Below are 19,853 nucleotides of genomic sequence, written 5' to 3'. Positions count from 1 at the left end.
AGGTTACATCTGCTAAGTCTGAAAATATATCAGTGAAAAAGTTAGAAAAAATATGTGATGTTACCAATTTCCTAGAGGAGCACAGATGTGAAACATGCCCCAACCTGTTTCATGCTGGTTACACACTTACAGAACTTTCTTCGAGGCTTTGACCACTGGCAGCAGCCTCAAAAAAGCCTCCTCTGAAGCTGAGTATTCCTTCAGATCAAAGACATCCAGCTCGTCTTCTGATGACAGTAGGACAAAGACCAGAGCTGACCACTGGGCAGGAGAAAGATCAAGTATGGGCAGGCTTCCTGAACTCAGATGACGTTGGATCTCCTTCACTAGAGAGTCATCCTTCAGTTCATTCAGACAGTGGAACAGATTGATGCTTTTTTCAGGAGAGAGATTCTCATTCGGTTTATTTTTTATGTACTGGACTGTTTCATGATTGGTCTGTGAGCTGTTTCTTTTCAGTGTCAGGAGACCTTGTAGGAGAGTCTGATTGGTCTGCAGTGAAAGACCAAGGAGGAAGCGAAGAAACAAGTCCAAGAGTCCATTTGGACTCTTTAAAGCCTTGTCCACAGCACTCTGGTAGAACTGTCTTACTGAAGATTCTCCAGTCTGCACTGAGGCTGTTTCTTCTTCTTCCAGCAGGTTGATACCAGAGTTGGTGAATGTCAGATGGACATGAAAAGTCGCCAGAAACTCCTGAACACTCAGATGGACAAAACAGTAAACCTTCTCACGGTACAGCCCTCTCTCCTCTTTAAAGATCTGTGTGAACACTCCTGAGTACACTGAGGCTTCTTTGACATTAATGCCACACTCTGTCAGGTCTGATTCATAGAAGATCAGGTTTCCTTTATGCATTTGCTCAAAAGCCAGTTTCCCCAGTGCTTCAATCATCTTCTTGCTCTCTGAACTCCAGAGAGGATCTGTCTCAGCTCCTCCATCATACTTGATGTTCTTCACTTTGGTCTGAACCACCAGGAAGTGAATGTACATCTCAGTCAGCATCTTGGGCAGCTTTCCTCCAGCCTGTTTGGCTTTTAACACGCTCTCTAAAACTGTAGCAGTGATCCAGCAGAAGATTGGGATGTGACACATGATGTGGAGGCTTCGTGATGTCTTGATATGAGAGATTATGGTGTTGGCCTCTTCCTTGTCTCTGAGTCTCTTCCTGAAGTACTCTTCCTTCTGTGGGTCAGTGAACCCTCTGACCTCTGTAACCATGTCTATATATTCAGCAGGGATCTGATTGGCTGCTGCAGGTCGTGTGGTTATCCAGATGTGAGCAGAAGGAAGCAACTTTCCTCTGATGAGGTTTGTCAGCAGCACATCCACTGATGTGGACTCTGTAACATCATTGAGGATCTCAGTGATGTGGAAGTTCAGAGGAAGTCGACACTCATCTAGACCATCAAAGATGAACACAACTTTGAACTTTTTGAAGTTGCAGATTCCTGCTTCTTTGATTTCAGTGAAGAAGTGATGAATAAGTCCCACTAAGCTGAAGTTTTTATCCCTCAGTAAATTCAGATCTCTGAATGGAAATGGAAAAATGAACTGGATGTCCTGGTTGGTCTTGTCTTCAGCCCAGTCCAAAGTGAACTATTGTGTCAGGAATGTTTTCCCGATGCCAGCCACTCCTTTGGTCAGAACTGTTCTGATTGGTTTGTCTCTTCCAGTTGAAGCTTTAAAGATGTCTTCACACCTGATTGTTGTTTCTGGTCTGTTTGGTTTCCAGGAAAACATTTCAATCTGTCTGACCTCATGTTCAGTGTTGACCTCTCCGGTCCCTTCCTCTGTGATGCAGAGCTCTGTGTAGATCGCATTTAGAGTGATTCGGGTTCCTGGTTTAGCAATCCCCTCAAAGACACACTGGAACTTCTTCTTCAGGTTACATTTAAATGTATTCTCACAAAGTGGATCAGGACTTTCTACAGGAAAGCACCAGAAACATGAGTGTTATGATTATAGAAAATGTGACAATTTCATTCCTGTGAAGAATGAATTTATGAAGAGAAATCCTCTCACTGCTCTGCAGACAGTCAGCCAGCTCCTCCTGTTTCATTATTCTCAGGAAGTTAACTGCAAGTTTCAGAAATGCCTCTCTGCTGCTCCTTCTCTGCTTCTCTTCCTCACTGTCCAACACCTCCTCTTCATCCCTCTGACACTCTGAATAATCTGGATTCAGATCATTCTGCAGCTTCTTTAGTTCATTCTTCACAAAAGTGATAATGGTTTCCTCCAGCATCTGGAAAATAATAACACAATCTAAACTCATGAGCACTTTAAAGCTTTGATTTTAAAAGTTCTTTATAAATAAAGAATATAGTGAAACATGAAATAACTGCTTTTGCCAGTAGACATTTAAATATTTTTGATACTCTAAAAAGTGCAACATGAAAATAACTACAAACAGAGTTTGGTGTACATGTACAAACCTTAAATACTGAGTCCAGATCAGTTTGATGCTGAAGAATTAAAACATCTGAACTCTCCTGATCAGCTCTGTGGAGACATCATGAAGAAACTGTAACCATTTTGTACATAAATACAAGATGTTTTTTTTCTTCAAATATTTTATTACTAAATTGATTTAGCTTAATTCCTTTAAATTGATCACATTGATTACTAAATTAAGAGCCTTTGTGTACAAGACCACAGCAGTATTATTAAATATAAAGAAAGATGAAAGAAAAGTTGGCAGAGCCTATAATTTATTCTTAAGGAGCAAATATAAAAAACTGTTGCCAAAATAATTTATTTTGTACTTTCATGCTGTCAGTCAACAGTAAGTAATAACAAAGCAGTTGCTGCAAAAAGTAAAACTTACTGGTTCAATGAATTAACAAAATGTCCAATATTTGTCCAACTTTGTCCAAGAGTCAAATATCTGGACTCAACATCCAGCTACATATTAAGTAGCTCATTAAGCAAATGGTGTGTAGCAGTTAAAGCAGCCAATGTGCCCAAAATACCTGCTTTTCTTAAAGGTTTTTTTTTATATATACTTTCAGGTCACTTCACTTTCCTAAGCAAACCTGACACCCACAGCATTGGACTCTTATTTATCAGGGCAAAGGGAACTACTCGTCAAACTGACTAGCTGCGGTCTGCATTCCTGTTGATTACACAGCAAATCCAGCATGTCCAAATTAACACTGTCAGATTTGATTTCAACACTTTTAAAGTGTCTATATGGGTCCACACCAGAGAGTGTTAATTTAACTCTTTTTGGAGAGTTGGTATGTTAACTCTGATTTAGTGTTAAACACCAAATCTCTCTGGAGTTGATAATTTAACACTTGGTGTTAAGAGTTTATATATTAACTCTCAAAGAGTATTTTAGTTTAACTACGTAAGAGTTAACTTCTAATTAATTCTAAAAAGCGGGAATTTTACTGTTCTGAACTTCTAGAAATTTCTTTTGGAAATAAACATTTACTAAAAAGACGCAATGGTTTTTGAAAAACATTTATTCTGAACTGTGCACCACAATTTCAAAACATTTTCTGAAAGATGTAACAGTGTACATGTTCTCACTTTCATTAGAATTTCGTTTATCAAAAGGTCTGACATAGGTGAGCTGGTAAATGCAAATAACAGCATTCTCATCACTTATTTCAATAAATACAAAATACAATATGCATGTCCTTCATTCATCACTTTGTGGAACTTCAACGCACTTCTGCTCTCCCCCATATTCCATCTTCACAAGCATATCCTATGTGGAGATTGAATAAAAATTAGTTGACACTAATTAATGGCACAAATCAATTGCAGCACAGTAAAAAAAAAGGAATCCTTTTTGAGCCATTACTATTTTTTTACTACTACTAGTATTTTCCCAAAAGACAAGGACACAGACAACAGGTAATACTGAACTAAATGTAAAACCTCAACCTTTTTCATTTTTTACCTAAACCGTGTGCACAAAACTCTGGAGGAATCTAAGTGCTAACGTAGAACTCAGTCGGGACTCGGGACGTCTGCTACTGCTGTTTGCTCGTTTTTTTATGGGAGATCGTTTTCAGGCTTCAAGTAGCACCATTATATCAACATTTCACATTCTAGACATTGTTTTAAGTGTATTTGACCAAGAAATTTGACTGAAAATTCACATGCAAGCTTTTTTTCAAGGCTGTGGTATTTGCCCGCAAACAATACCTTTCAGCTAGCTAAAACAGAATATTATGCTATCACCGAGCAACATGGCTAATGCCTTTCACACAGCTTTGTCTCAACTCCAAAGAGCCACAGAAGTAAAAGCTAATAACAATAATTGAAACAATCTTTGAAAACATGACTTACCAAGCATGGCAAACAACTCAAATATGTAGAGCAAAATGTTCTGAAACGGCTTCACTTCAGCTTCGATTGGAGCCGTGCTGGGGGCGGAGTCTGTGAATTTACTCTATTAGTGTCATAGCCCCTGTAGGAGTTCAGAGTTAAGAGGTCAAGAGTTAATGTTTCCATTGTAACACCTCCAGATTTGAAATAGAAACACTCATTTTTAACACTCGATTTTAACTACTATCATTTTACACCTCAGAGTTACATTAAAAGAATGTGACTCTACTTAGAGTAAAATTAACTCTAAGACTACTAACACCAAAACATTTAACACTTTTGAATTTGCTGTGTACTGCATAAATTATAATCAGTGTGACACCCAGTGCAGGAAAGGGATGGGCTGTTATGATAGATCTACCTCATGGAGCTCTTAAACTTCCGGTCTATAAGGAACATTTGAAATGTCTTACTCCTCAGCAGCAGCAGATTTTACTCCCTTAAAGTTGATGCTGGAATCCTTTGACCGATCACTCTGCAAAGACACACATCTGGGTCCAGGTCCAGCTTCAGGAGCATCTGGTGTCTCTCTGAACCCGGTGAACAAAGAAAAAGATCATGAAAGAGAAAAACTGAATTATTAGCGATCAGATACAAAAACTGCTGCATAGACTAGGGAATAAAGAATAACATCACAGTAAGTCTATAAAAGTTGAAGCTCTTCTCTCATTAGGCTGTTTATTCAGCTTTTGTTCTTTTTATTCCCACATTAATTGAAATACTACTACTACTAATAATAATGATATATGGTCAATGTATGCGGTAAACCATATCTTCTCACTGATTATCATTATCATGGAAGGACCCTTTGATATTCAGCAACTCTTACTTGTCATCAGGAGACACTTCCATGTTTTTAAAGTCAGTGTGGTCTCCCTGTGGACTGGATCTCTCCCTCATAGTCATAGAGCTGAGTCCAGGCTCAGGTTTGGGAGATTCGTGTCTGGGGAGTGAGGAAAAACATCAGGTAGGGCAATATGTGTATATATTGTGGATGTTGGGTATCGAAGAATCCAAAGGTCCCTCATCCTATTCATGTAGCCCCTTCCACCAGGGTTACTTGCGTAGTAGCATTCCAACAACGCCCTGTTTTCGTCTCTTGCCCACCGATGCCTTCTTGTTCCAGTAGCCCACTTCTCGTCAGGGTGCCCTGGTTCCTCAACACCTGACGCGGACCTTGTTATGGCAATAATTTAATAAAAAACTTGTATTACCCAAAGAAATAAGAAATCAGTTTCATCTGCACATTCTTAATAGAAACATTAAGCTTAAATAACTCATGTCTCAATATACAAAAGACCAAATTAATGGTTCAGTCCTCCCAACAGACACAGAGACAGTGCACAGGGTGTGGTCTCCCTCAGTCTTCTCCGTCCAGAGCAAAGGTTCTCAAATGTTCTGTGTCAGGCAAAGGCGTAGATTTGGTTTTGGAATTGGTGGGGACGGATGATTCAACCACCGAACCCTGCCCTGTTTCTTATTTTTTTCCTTTTTGTCTTTGCTTCTTGATTAAAAGAAAGGAGAAATATACTTGCCTACATATGCTATTCTACGTGCTTTTTTAAAATTACAATTCATAGTTTTATATGTGAATTATATAATGTTAAATTACTATTAAACAAATGACTAAGTATTTTATACTTTAGTTTGCTTCAGTCATATTCCATATAAAAAGTGAGACATGTCAATTCAGATTCTTTGTCAAATATACACTAATGAATCAATTTACATCAGCAGCCTAACAACTGTCATTATAATAAATATTAGTTAATCTATAGCACCAAAACATCAGTCAGTCACCTGTGACCTCGCCTCTTCACCTCTGTCCGAGCTACAACATGGCAGAGCTGCCTCTGTCACCTGATGAATAACAGTGAGACATTCCACATGCATGCAGTCACACATGTGCTTCAAATACAGTCATGAACCAACAAGTCATCATCAAATTTCACCTGTGATCTTGTGTCACCATTTGTGTTGGTTCTTCTGTCACCTGACAAATAGGACAAACATGACAATAAGAAAAAATGTGTAGCTGCTTCAGTGTGTCTGTCAGTTTGTGCAGATCTTGACTCATCAGTAATGTTTGTAGGGTGAGTGCATTTTTAAAACAATTTGTGCAAACTGCACTACAAGGTGGAATATTTGCAAAATCATGACTATTCATGACTATGACCTATGAATACGTCAGTGCCATTAGGATGAAATTTCTGTGTCACCAACATTTTAACGTTAGACATAATTTTAACAGCCTCTGTAAACTAATATCCTGGCTTGCTCGAGGCTGTCGTTTTCTCTGACAGTTTCATTTAAAATTAGAAATGCTGCTCTGAGACTGAGAGAACTAATACTGCTGCCTGTTGTGCAGTTAGTTTCCAAAACACGTTATTCATGGTTACATAGAATTTTAGACTGATGTGGGCCAAAGCCTAGCATAGCCTGTAACGTTATGACGGACATATTTTATGAGTAAACTTGACTTTAAGTGACTTACAGGTTTCTTTGAAAAATACTTTCTTATATCCAGGTTCTTCCTTTTTGCTGCCATCCTCCTCTCCTCCTTGCAGGTCCTCGCAGCGCAGGCTTGCCACTGCTAAAACTAAACAGAGCTCCTTGAAAGGCACAGCCAATCAGTGTTGCCAACTCCTATTGGCTGTCCTAAAAGTCGCTAGAAGTCGCTAAATGACGTCACCGCCTAATTTGCATATATACAATTAATATAATTGTAACCTACGTTGTTGGAGAGAGAAATAATATCGTGGAAGAGACATAAAGTGAGTAAAAAACGTCCTAAATGCATTTAGAATTTATTTAGAACTACAAATTAAATTTATTTTTTCAATTATTGTTTTTTGTAATGTCACAATTCCAACCCTGCTCCTTTATCTGGGCTTGGACCGGCAAAAGTGACCCAAAATAGGCACTCTGGTGGAGTTACTGTGTGTGTGTGTTTATAAGTAGTTTTAAACCTGATCCACAAAACAACATAACAGTAAAAGAAGAACTGACTGCGTTACAGTCAGTGCGGGAGCAGCGGCTTCGCTCATGCGCGATTCATTTGCAGTTCGGACGCACAGGTGTGAACATCTCCTGCCCTGATAGCAGCTGGGGGAGGACTATCCTCTGCCGGTGAGCGCTTTGGCACGGGTGAGGTGCCCCCGGCAGCATCCGCTGCTTGTTGAGAGTAAAAGCGATACCCACTTTCACGTCAAAAAGTCGTCATAAATAAGTCTCCAATAACACCAGAAAAAGTTGCCAGATTTGTCGCTAGTCGCTCTTTAGAAAAAAAAAGTCGCTAAGAGGGTCTGAAAACTCGCTAAATATAGCGACAAAGTCGCTAAGTTGGCAACACTGCAGCCAATCACATTGGCCATATTTGTCACATGACGTAGGTCTCCAGTGGAGAATGTAATTTAACTCTTTCTGCACCGCTGGGTGAATGAGACGTTGACAGATCGTTTTTTTCTTACTATCGGGTTTGTTTTTCTTTACTTGAATAGATCAAATTATTGGTGGGGACAATTAAATAATCACTGGATATTGGTGGGGGCATGTCCTTTCCGTCCATGCCAAATCTACGCCCTTGGTGCCAGGGCCCCGTTACAGAGGAGAACATTTTCCAGTATAATCAATTGGTTTCGTCTTAGCTCAACTTAATAATATGTACTAACTCAAATATTGAACTAATTTCAACAGGAAGCAAGCTGACCCATCATCCACATCGCAGCAGGAAATAAGACACAGAATTACATTGAAATCAATGAAAAGAGTAAATACATACATCTGCTGTATCTTCTTCTTTCACACGATATCTGTCTGCTTCATCAGTACCTACAGTGCGCTGGCATAAGTGTAGTTTCACTATATATGCAAACACAGCTGCCACACCTGGCTTCTAGGGGTCAGCTTACATCAGTCAGTTCCTCTTTCTGTGTTCACTTCAGCTTCAGTTTATTTCTCCTTTTGGTTTTGTTTTCAGTACGTTTGTAGAAACACAGAATTATTTGTTTGGGGCAGTTTTATGAGTGATGTTTGAAGGCAGCAGTAAAAATACTTCTCATTACATGTTTAAGGCACCTTTGCATCAGTGGAGATTGGTGAAGCATTTGTGACACATAGAGGACAAACTTATAGCAGAAGTGCTTTTGTGTGCATTTTGATCTGAAAGCAGAAGATGTGATACTCTGTAACACTGTAGCTAAGATGATTTCATTTTTTTTTATTTTAGCTGCTAGTTTCAGGTCTAAAGCATAACATTATCATTTTGTGTAGAAATACAGTAGAGGCAGAAATTTTATAAAGGTGGTATGTTCAGTGTGTGCTATATGCTGTGTATGGTTTAGTGCAATATAGAGAAAATACAAGCAAAAAAACCCAAAAAATGTTTTCACATATTTTTTCATTTGTGACTAATGGAGGTCTCTTGATTCCAAAATGTAGGGATTAGTATTGAAAGTGTGATGTACGACAACATATGGGGTTGTTTTTTAAAGCAGGACAGTCTGCCTTTAATACTTCATTTTTTAAGTGCAATTAAAAGCTCCTTCATGAAGCTTGGTACACTTTATAAAAAGTCACATAATAGAAAGTGACTTTTACAGAAAATAAAAAACACAGAAACACACAATGGGTGAAAAACTGTGCAGCTTCCTCCTGGCTCTAATTCCCTTTACCTGTTTACTTCCTTTCAGAGGCTACGTTATATCAACCAGTTAAAGCTTCATTAACATTTACAACCTTTTCCCAGAATGACAACTTGATAGTACAAAACAAATAAAACACAACAAATATCACACAGCAATCTCACTTATAGATTAAGCCCTTTTTTAGTTTTAGAAATAATTTTTCCCTGCATACAACCATTTGTTATTGATGACCAAATTGATAAAACAGAAAGTGGAACAGAAAGTTTTAATTAAAAACAATCCAAAAAGGAAGTGAAATGTGAGGGGAAGCATAGAGTCCTGCAGTATTAAAGAAGAAATTATGCTAATAACTGGCTAAGTTACACATCAGAGCCCTGCTCTCAAAAACTGACATAGATGTAACTCTATGTCTGTGAAACTAGATTAAAAAAAAAAAAGTGTTTAAAGTTTTAAAAACATGTTTAATACCATCTTCTGTCAGTACAGAGCGTGATGTAAGTGGGTTGATTGGTAATAATCAGTTTAAGGGTATATTGTTGCAGCCAGTAAGTTGTTAAAACCGAGGATAAGTTTGGCTAGCTGCACTGAAACAAGGAAATCCACCTGTTAGCTGTAAAGTCCAGGCTTATAAAGGAGTGTGTGGAGGGGATTGTTTTTTTTTTTTTTATTTTGTCTTTTTATAAAAGTGTCCGGGCCAAGAAGTACCATGAATAAAGTTGCATAAAATAGCAGTACACACATACACACACACATACACACACACACACACACGTGTGTGGAAAGAAGACACTGGAGCAATTAAACAGTTTATTTAGAGACAGAATGAGTAGAAATACAGTAAATACAGATAGGCAGAGATGTAAAATGTAAAAGTCATGCAAAGTAACAAAGTGATGATTAACTGAAAATGAAAATGAAAACTCAAAGATTGAATGAAAGGAATAAAATGAATATTCAATATTCATACAGGCAGCATTTCCTCACAGTTAGAGTCTGTTTGCTGGTCTTCTTCCTGTATGAGAAGAGCCTGGTTTTTTTGCTCACACTAATCATCATAAAGCACACTCAGAATAAAGCTTTCCAACCTCACACTTTAATGACTTTAGACGCTGAAATGAGAACGGGCGGCAGCGACAGATGAGTTAAGGAGAAGGAAGGTCCTTGACACTGCATCACTTGTGGATGTTGCGCAGCACTGGATCCACATGATACGCTGATTTCAGGAATCTCGTTTCTGTTGTCAGTGCAGGATAAATGAGCAGACAATGTGTGTGTGTGTGCGTTCTTTTTTACTACAGTCCTCTTTAACAGATCAACGCCAACCCAGATCATGGATGCAGGATCTTGCCCAAAGATAACTCAAGGTGGAGACTGGAGGGGCCAGGGAAAAAACAATGACCAATCTTTGGACAAGTAGATGATCCACTCTCTGCTTCTTGAACCACAGTGTTAGAAAAACTCCCTTATGAAGTGAAACATTAATAGCAGCGAGTTTTAACACGTTTATTTTCTTGCAAGGAAGCCAAAGCATACGCAGTATTTCCCTTCAAGCCTCTTTTATGCATCTCTCCTGATCCTGTCCTGGGAGCAGACGTCTGTGTCACGTTCTTTCAAGGAAAACAATTTAGCAACGTGGTGTGTCAGTGCATAATGCTAATAGTGTTTGATAACAGATAGCAGAGGAGCTACAACAAGACCTGGGAGAAATAGACAGATAGACAAAGAGGGAGAAACAGATTCTTTCAGCTTACTGAGAAGAGTGTTGCATAGTTTTAATTTTAGAGCATTGCACAACTTTATTAGATTTTTCTATCACACAGCCACTTCAAGATTTAGATGATGCATGAGAAGATGACCTCATGTTTAGTATGAACACTGAATAAACAGCCCCAAATAACACACACTATATTAAAAAAAATTAAATAAAACATAGGTTTATGTGGGAGTTGAACTAGGAATCCTCATACCCAAAGCAAGAAAAACCTGACACTAAATATAAACTTTATTGTTTACCAGAGCCTTATCCAGCTCCTCCCAGTTCTCCACCTAAAATACACTGTCCTTTTAGATCAGTCATTTTGAGAATGATTTTCTGTATTGAGTTGGGCATGACCAGCTCAAAAGCTGGATCGATGTATATATTACACATGTCACTGCCATGGTAGTGGGCAGTGGGATTTTTTATGTTTCATGCAGACAGTTTTGTCTGACATATATATTTGAGGATGAAGACCACAATTAATTTTTTTCTGTGATTTTCTTGCTTGAAAGAATACAAATAGCAGTTTGCTAATTTGGTACAGAACCATCAGATTCAGAAATAACTCCATGATGGTTTACATCTTCATACACATCCCCCTCCTTTTTCATCAAACTTTTAGAGCCTCCTGGGGTGCCAATTCTTTACTTCTTCCGCTTATTTTGAGTTTATAATATGTAGCAGCAGAGTGAGATGTGATAGGATTCTCTTGAAGAGAATATTTACATTTTCTTTATGCGTTTTTTATATGTTGATTACAGTCAATATTTTATTAAAAAGAACACTTTTAGCTATTTGTTTTTAGTATATTTAACTTTAAAAAGGACCAGTTTGAACTCTAGCATAGCAGACGGGTTAAACTCTTCCAGAAAAACAACAAATATTCAGCTTTAGTTTGACCTCAAAATAATTTCACTAAAGAGCAAAATTTGAGAACTTGAGGTACCTTAAAGAAGAGCCAAGCAGCTGTTACATTGGAGTTTACCCACACACTGTGCTTCACATCAATAAAGATGATCACCGTCCGTTCTCTTCCACTTATCCTTGTCAGGGTCATGGTGGGGCTGGAGCTACCACAGGGGTACACCCTGGACAGGTTGACAATCTGATGCAGGGCTAACAACAGAGAACAAAGAATTTAATTCCAGTTAAATTTTACATTACTTATTGCTCTCCTTATATAGATTTGAGCTGGGCTGAACATTGGGGGGGTGGGGGTCAAAATCTCTGTCTAAATAAATACATTTGTTTTAAACGCTAGAGGACCACTGGCATTTTTGCTTGTTGCCTCTCCACTGTTGTACTCATAATCAGAATCAGAATACTTCATTAATCCAAATGGCAAAAATACCACATGGTGACTCTGCTTATTTATGTATATATTCAATAATTTACACCATTGTATTGACACTAATAACAACTATACCTACATGACCTCGTAAAGCTGAACCTTGCCAAGCTAAGTATTTGATGGAACCTACAATCTTCAATAATCCATATCTTGCTTCCTCCTTTTGTCTGGCAACAGCTGAAGAAAGCTGTGAAGCTATGTAACGTGAGGATCTGCAACTGACTTTTTGCGTGTCCTGAAAACCTGATGAGGGCCTTTTTCCCATTTCTGAGCCCCACATATACAGCATAGTGTTAACATCAAAGTTTGCAGTGATTTATAGTGGCAGGCATCAACAAATAGAGCAAGTATTTCCTTTTCCTTAAATTGCAATTATTTTACATTCAGTATTTCTGATTTCTTGCAAGTTAAAGAACAGCCAACATATGTTTCTGTTAATCCTCAATTCACCATTTCAGTCATAGAATACATGTTTTTTGTATCCAACAAGCCTACAAACATGACGGTGCATGCACCATTTACATGCACCATCATTCACCGTATGTCTGTGTGTGCAGGCGTGTGTGCTTCAAATGTGTGAACTCTGAACCTTACTGTCTATGCTCTGAACTAACCATCAGCAGCTAGCTGTCAATGGCAGAGTTAAGCAGAAGGGATGGCAGATAGGTAAACAATGCCAAAACGTGTGACTGTATTGTAGCAAACAGCTACTTAAGTTACAATTCAGTGAAACTGACTCTGGACCTAGACAGTAGGCTACATCACTGGCAGCCTCTGGCTTTTCCTCACAAGAGACCAACTCCAGTCATCATCAGCTAACTTAATAACACAGGTATTTACCTCCTTTTGCTCAGGATGTTTTTTCTTTTTGCAAGCGGTCAGTATGGACCAACAATTAAATAGTGTTGTCTCTCCGCCTCTGTCTCCACAGTTCAGTTAGCTAGTTTTTAGTTAGCAGCAGCGACTGCGCTAACAAACATACAGCAAAAAGTGAAGGTTTGATAGAGAGAGCCAGTCGGGCAATACCAAGTGTTTGACAAATAGAGGGGGGGCTAAATTCCCAGACAATTAAACATGCAGAATTTTATTGGGAGGGTTATATTGCCTGAGTCTGATTATTTTTAGTTTTTTGGGGGGGGTTTTTTGTCTTTTTGTTTGTTTGTTTTTTTTGTTTTGTTTAGAAATTACGCGCCTGAACTTAGAAGGAAATACATCTATATGTATAAGGAAAGAATGGTGACTAATTCCATTTTTTATGAATTGCATCCAACAATTTATATATTAGGCTTTTACTGTCGTAAAAGTCATTTTACATGCTGCTTATTTTACATCTAAACTCTGGATTTTGTTAGTATTGTGAATTTAGTGTTCACAGTTAATTTGGAAGTCTTTGGAAGATTTGGAGTAAACCAATAGAAAGAAAACCACAGGTCTGCCTGAGCTTTAAAGGAGTCATAGTCTTCTTCACAAATCATGATACAGTTTGTTGGATGTGAGAATTTAAATCTTTCCTGTTTGATAAACATCGTGGAAGGTTCTGACTAAATTAAGCAGCTGCTATGTCCCACTGCTGGCTGTAGGGCAAGTCTAATGGACATTCAACAAATGATTTTATTAATCATCCAGAATATAACAAAGACAGCTGAATCTCTCCTAAAAAGTCCATTGAGCATTTTGGGAAATCTTTTAAAGACACGTTAACTCATTAATCACATCACCCTGATTTCCCTTCAAGGCCTTTTAATTGTAGCTGATTTCTTTTTAGTTGAGTAGCGCCCTCTAGTGGCCTACTGCTCAGCTTTGTTACCTGCAAGGCCTGATGAAATCAAAATAAATCAACACATTGTTGTTTGTTTGTTGTTGTTTGTTTTCTTCAGGTTCGTATCTGACTGTAATGCACACAGCAGGAAACTTCATCCTCACACGTTCGTCCACAGCTGGCAGAGACGCAGCAGAAACACAAAGACGTGAGACATTTATTTATCACAGTTAGAGTTTTCATGTCCTGGTTCGTTGCTCAGAAACTCTGCTTGGATAAATTCTGTGTGCGGAAATCATGCACTAGCTGGAGTCGACTCAAGGATTAATGCAAGACAGAGTCTGAATTGTATTTTTGTTAAGTTGTGATTAGGATCCTTCTGTCTTTCAGCCTGAACTTTGTGAGTTTCCAAATCAAAAATGTAACCTTTGGTGAACAAAATGACAACAATAAATAGGTGATGTCTTCTCTACAGGGCGAAGTTCACAAACTCCCTCTCATGTCTCCTGTGAAGTATAAAGTTTCCTGATTCTGGGTTACATTTAGCCTTGTTCCTCACATGTACAGTTGTTGCTTCTTCTAAGCACCTGTAATGGACAAATGTTCAGGATGTTAGCAAATAAACAAAGTTATTGAATCTGTGCTGCCTGTTGGATTTTAACAACTTGATCTATGACCTCTGTCTAAACAAGAGGATGAAAAAGTTTGGCTTTAAGAAAGAATGTCTGTGTGTGTTTTAATTTAATGTAAAACATGGTTGATGGTTGAGTTAGTGTAATCAAGATCATAAAGAGGATTAGATGTAATGAGTGAATAAAGTCAGACTGTAGATTTTCCTTCTTCTAGCTGTACTGACTGACCTTTGACCTCATGTGCTGATGACTCCTCACCTCTGTCTCCTCTCACAGGGAGAAGATGATCTGCAGGATCCTGCTGCTCATCCTGCAGTGCGAGAGCAAAGTGCTCTAATAGGGTGATATGGTACTACAAGGTCATTAAGATAAGATGGGGCCTGATTATTTAAGACCTTGCATGTGAGGAGCAGGATTTTGAATTCAATTCTGGATTTAACATGGAGCCAATGAAGGGAAGCCAAAACAGGAGAAATATGGTCTCTCTTTCTAGTCCTTGTCAGCACTCTTGCTGCAGCATTTTGGATTAACTGAAGGCTTTTCAGCGAGTTTTTTGGACATCCTGATAATAATGAATTGCAGTAGTCCAGCCTGGAAGTAATAAATACATGAACTAGTTTTTCAGCGTCACTCTGAGACAGAATATTTCTAACTTTAGAGATGTTGCGCAAATGGAAGAAAGCAGTCTTACATATTTGTTTAATATGTGCATTGAAGGACATGTCCTGGTCAAAAATGACTCCAAGGTTCCTCACAGTGTTACTGGAGGCCAAGGTAATGCCATCCAGAGTAAGAATCTGATTAGATACCATATTTCTAAGATTTTCAGGATCGAGTACAATAACCTCAGTTTTATCTGAATTAAGAAGCAGAAAGTTAGCGGCCATCCAGGTCTTTATGTCTTTAAGACATTCCTGCAGTTTAACTAATTGGTGTGTGTTATCTGGCTTCATGGACAGATAGAGCTGGGTGTCATCTGAATAGCACTTGACTGTTAGAAGCTAAAGCTAAGAAGTGCTGTGCTGTCTTTAGACACTCAGCTTGAAAGCACAGGAAACAGAACTTTAACTTTATATACTGTATTCTAAACCATGATTTCTCTGTTTCTAGCCAATAATAGTTGCACCTAAGCCATCCTTGGAAAAAAAAGAAAAACAGCTTGTGAGGATGGAAGGTATGCAGGCATGACTTAGGTAGTCATACAGTTGTACAACTGGCATGTGTCCAAAAGAACGTTACAGAGCATGTTTGCCCAAGGCGTGAAGATGTCGGATAAGGGGGTGGGGGAGTGTTTCCTCTTTTATATGTGTTTGAATAGATCTGTGTGCTTCAGTCCTACACAATCTCTTCACTTGGTCGCTCCTGGATTACTGTGTGGCTCTGATCAGGAGCATGTCCACGGAGCTGTATCTGACATGAGCTGTTCTCACCTCAGAATTAGGTTCTGTGGTGGTGATGAGCTTCACAACTGTGCAAGGAGATCATAAGATAAGCCAGAACAGTGTCATGGCAGCTCATGTAACAATTGTTAATCTAGTTATTTGTGTTTCCACATAAATTCAGTACTATTCCTGAGTCGCTGAGCACGATTCTTCATCTGCTTTCTCTCATGTGCATTTAATAATGTACATGTGCTTGGTATTAATGTTTTAAAAATGAAGGCAGAAACATTTTGGGGCAGGAGGGGTTGTACTACAGACATCAAATAGAAATATGTGCATTACAAATTCATGAGTTTCAGTAAAAACAAAACAAAAAAACTTGAACAAACTGCTTTTATTGTGAGATTCATGTTCTGCTACGACACTGGGCTGAGTAAGCATTTTGAGCTGTGTTGACTTTGTTCTTCACCTCATTTCTGTCCTCTCCAAAGGGCTGTTGGACTTTTGTGTGTGTGCGCATGCGTGTGTGTGTCTGTAAGTGTGTGTGTGTGTGTAAGATTGCCTTGAATACTGGAGACATAGTATATAATACTATATGAGTCTGCATAATAAATAATGTTATGCTATAGATTATTTTTCTGATGATGCCGGCACATTTGTAAGTCTAGAACGTCTTTGAGCACTTTCTATCAGTCATTGTTATTAGTACCAAGATCATGAACAGGAGTGCTGATGACTCTTCACCTCTGTCTCCTCTCACAGGGAGAAGATGATCTGCAGGATCCTGCTGCTCATCATCCTCACCTCATGTGTCTCTGGTTAGTTTACAGCTTCACTTTATGAACTCCAAATAAAGCTCAACAACAGATTTGTTCCAGTTCTCAGTGTGTCTGCTCCTCTCTTTCCCTCTCTGTCTCCTCAACAGGATCATTTGTAGTCAATGTGACACAGACCTGCTATCAGGCAGAGGAGAACCACAACATCACACTAGAGTGGACGTTCACCACCAAACCTGACACCTTCATAACTTCACTGAAGATCTGCTGCAGTCGTCCAGAACTTTAAGTCCTGTATCAGGTTCATGAAGGTGTTGAGGTTTCAGAGTCTCAGGATGAAAAGTTTTCAGGACGAGTCCAGAGTGACAAAGACGCCCTCAGAGAAGGACGAATCAGACTTCAACTGTCCAGACTCAGGACTGATGACTCGGGTCTGTACCTGTGTGAGGTCAACACTGATTATGGTTTAAGATCTGACAGATGTGGACTAAACGTCAGTGGTGAGTTGATTCAGTGAAAGTTTTATGACATGTTCAGTTCACAAACTTATTTTGGATAAGTTGAAACCTTTAAGGAAATTATAATTTGTTTATTAGTGATATTTACTAAATGAATGTGAGAGACTCAGATGTGTTTGTGTCTCTGCAGCAGTGTGGGATTGTCCTGAACCTGAGAGAAAACCTGAGACATCAAACACAGAGAGACGAGGAAGGATCGCCCGTAAACACATTAACAAGCTAACTGCGCTAACACGTTAACGCCATCCAGGCTCACGCACTGGGCGATCCGTCATTTTAATGAGATTATAACTGACAGCACTAATTATTATTATTATTATTATTATTAGAAGAAGGGGTTAACAAGCTTAAAGGTTGAGGTGAGCAGTAAAAAAGCAGGGTTAAAAACACAGTATCATTCTCAAACCGCTCCTCTTTCTGGAATGAGACACAGCCTGAAAAACAAGACAGGCTCCATTCACTGCAGAAACATGTTGTTGAGATCAGAGCTCAGACTAGTTTCAGTTATAAGGAAGAGAAACTCACACAGTCACTGACACTGAGAGGAGAAATGGCGCAGAAAGGAGTTCAGCTGGACCGAGAAACCTTCTCTTGTTCCATCTGTTTGGATCTACTGAAGGATCCGGTGGCTACAGCCTGTGGACACAGCTACTGCAGGAACTGTATTAAAAGTTTCTGGGATGAACAGGACAGGAAGGGAATCCACAACTGCCCTCAGTGCAGGAAGACTTTTACACCGAGGCCTGTCCTGGAGAAAAACATCATGTTTGCAGCTTTAGTGGAGGAGCTGAAGAAGACTGGACTCCAAGCTGCTCCAGCAGATCACTGCTATGCTGGACCTGAAGATGTGGCCTGTGATGTCTGCACTGGGAGGAAACTGAAAGCCATCAAGTCCTGTTTAGTCTGTCAGGCCTCTTACTGTGAGAAACACCTCCAACCTCACTATGAATCTCAAACTTTTAAAAAGCATACGCTGGTTAAAACTTCTGTGAAGCTCCAGGAGAACATCTGCTCTCGTCATGATGAGGTGATGAAGATTTTCTGTCATACTGATCAGCAGAGTATCTGTTATCTCTGCACAGTGGATGAACATAAAGGCCATGAAACAGTCCCAGCTGCAGCAGAAAGGACTGAGAAGCAGAAGGAGCTCGAGGTGAGACGACTAAACATCCAGCAGAGAATCCAGGAGCGAGAGAAAGATGTGAAGCTGCTTCAACAGGAGGTGGAGGCCATCAATGGCTCTGCTGATAAAGCAGTGGAGGACAGTGAGACGATGTTCACTGAGCTGATCCGTCTCATCCAGAAAAGAAGCTCTGATGTGAAGCAGCAGGTCAGATCCCAGCAGGAAACTGAAGTGAGTCGAGTCAAAGAGCTTCAGGAGAAGCTGGAGCAGGAGATCGCTGAGCTGAAGAGGAAAGACGGTGAGCTGGAGCAGCTCTCACACACAGAGGATCACAACCAGTTTCTACACAACTACCCCTCACTGTCAGCACTCAGTGAGTCTACACACTCATCCAGCATCAATATTCGTCCTCTGAGCTACTTTGAGGATGTGACAGCAGCTGTGTCAGAGACCAGAGATAAACTACAGGACATTCTGAGAGAGGAATGGACAAACATCTCACTGACAGTCACTGAAGTGGATGTTTTACTGTCACCAGCAGAGCCAAAGACCAGAGCTGGATTCTTAAAATATTCACGTGAAATCACACTGGATCCAAACACAGCAAACAGACGTCTGTTATTATCTAAGGGGAACAGAAAAGTAACAAGAATGAATCAAAAACAGTCTTATTCTGATCATCCACACAGATTCACTGACTATTCTCAGATTCTGAGTAGAGAGAGTCTGACTGGACGTTGTTACTGGGAGGTGGAGTGGAGAGGGGAAGAAGTTTGTGTAGCAGTCGCATACAAGAATATCAGCAGAGCAGGGACAGGCAATGAATGTATATTTGGAAACAATAACAAATCTTGGGCATTATATTGTGACACAAACGGTTATAAATTTCAGCACAACAAAGTCCAAACTGTCCTCTCAGGTCCTCGGACCTCCAGAGTAGGACTGTACCTGAATCACAGAGCAGGTATTCTGTCTTTCTACAGCGTCTCTAAAACCATGACTCTCCTCCACAGAGTCCAGACCACATTCACTCAGCCGCTCTATGCTGGACTTCGGTTTTGGTTAGTTGGAGTCACTGCAGAGTTGATTAAAGTCAAACAGAGAAGACAGGTTCATGTTGATCCCTGACCATTATATGTACTTGTGTAGTTTCTAAATGAGGCTTTACATTTTAGAAGCTGAGAAGTTCAGTGGTCCATTGATGTGTGAAAATAATATTGCACTGATTCAAACTGTACTTACATTTATATACCTTACATCAATATAAATCTGAATTTGTTCTTATGGCTGATAATCATGTGAGTTTAAATGATACTACTCTTCATATTCAGCATGTTTGAAATCTGTCATCAGTCTGGTTAGTGGTTTTATTCTGTAGTTGCTGTAGTGGGTTGTCATATGCAACAATATATTGGAGCTGCAGTGATTCATCAGTTAGTCAATGATTAGAGAATTGATTGTTTTAATATTATTTTAGTCACATTTAAAGCTGGTTCCAGTTTCTGAAATGTGAAGATTGTTGATTTTCTTGATCACATATGACTGTAAACTTAATGTGTTTGAGGT

The 19,853-nt window shown here is 39.3% G+C and overlaps 1 protein-coding gene and 1 pseudogene across 1 annotated transcript; one reads left to right on the top strand and one right to left on the bottom strand.

Moving 5' to 3' along the window:
• Window positions 1-126: 126 nt before the first annotated feature.
• LOC148103850 (protein NLRC3-like) lies at window positions 127-5,208 on the bottom strand (annotated as a pseudogene).
• Window positions 5,209-17,714: 12,506 nt separating this feature from the next.
• LOC148103849 (tripartite motif-containing protein 16-like) lies at window positions 17,715-19,415 on the top strand. The gene has a single exon (XM_087834147.1). It carries the CDS (start codon window positions 17,715-17,717, stop codon window positions 19,413-19,415), a length of 1,701 nt encoding a protein of 566 aa, XP_087690273.1.
• The last annotated feature ends 438 nt before the right edge of the window (window positions 19,416-19,853 follow it).

Source organism: Neolamprologus brichardi, chromosome 3, assembly GCF_056152115.1.
Source record: "Neolamprologus brichardi isolate AB-2024 chromosome 3, ASM5615211v1, whole genome shotgun sequence".
In the NCBI taxonomy this organism is placed as follows: Eukaryota; Metazoa; Chordata; class Actinopteri; order Cichliformes; family Cichlidae; genus Neolamprologus; species Neolamprologus brichardi.
Note: the sequence above shows the minus strand (reverse complement) of the source record. Positions and strands in the feature narration are given on the sequence as shown.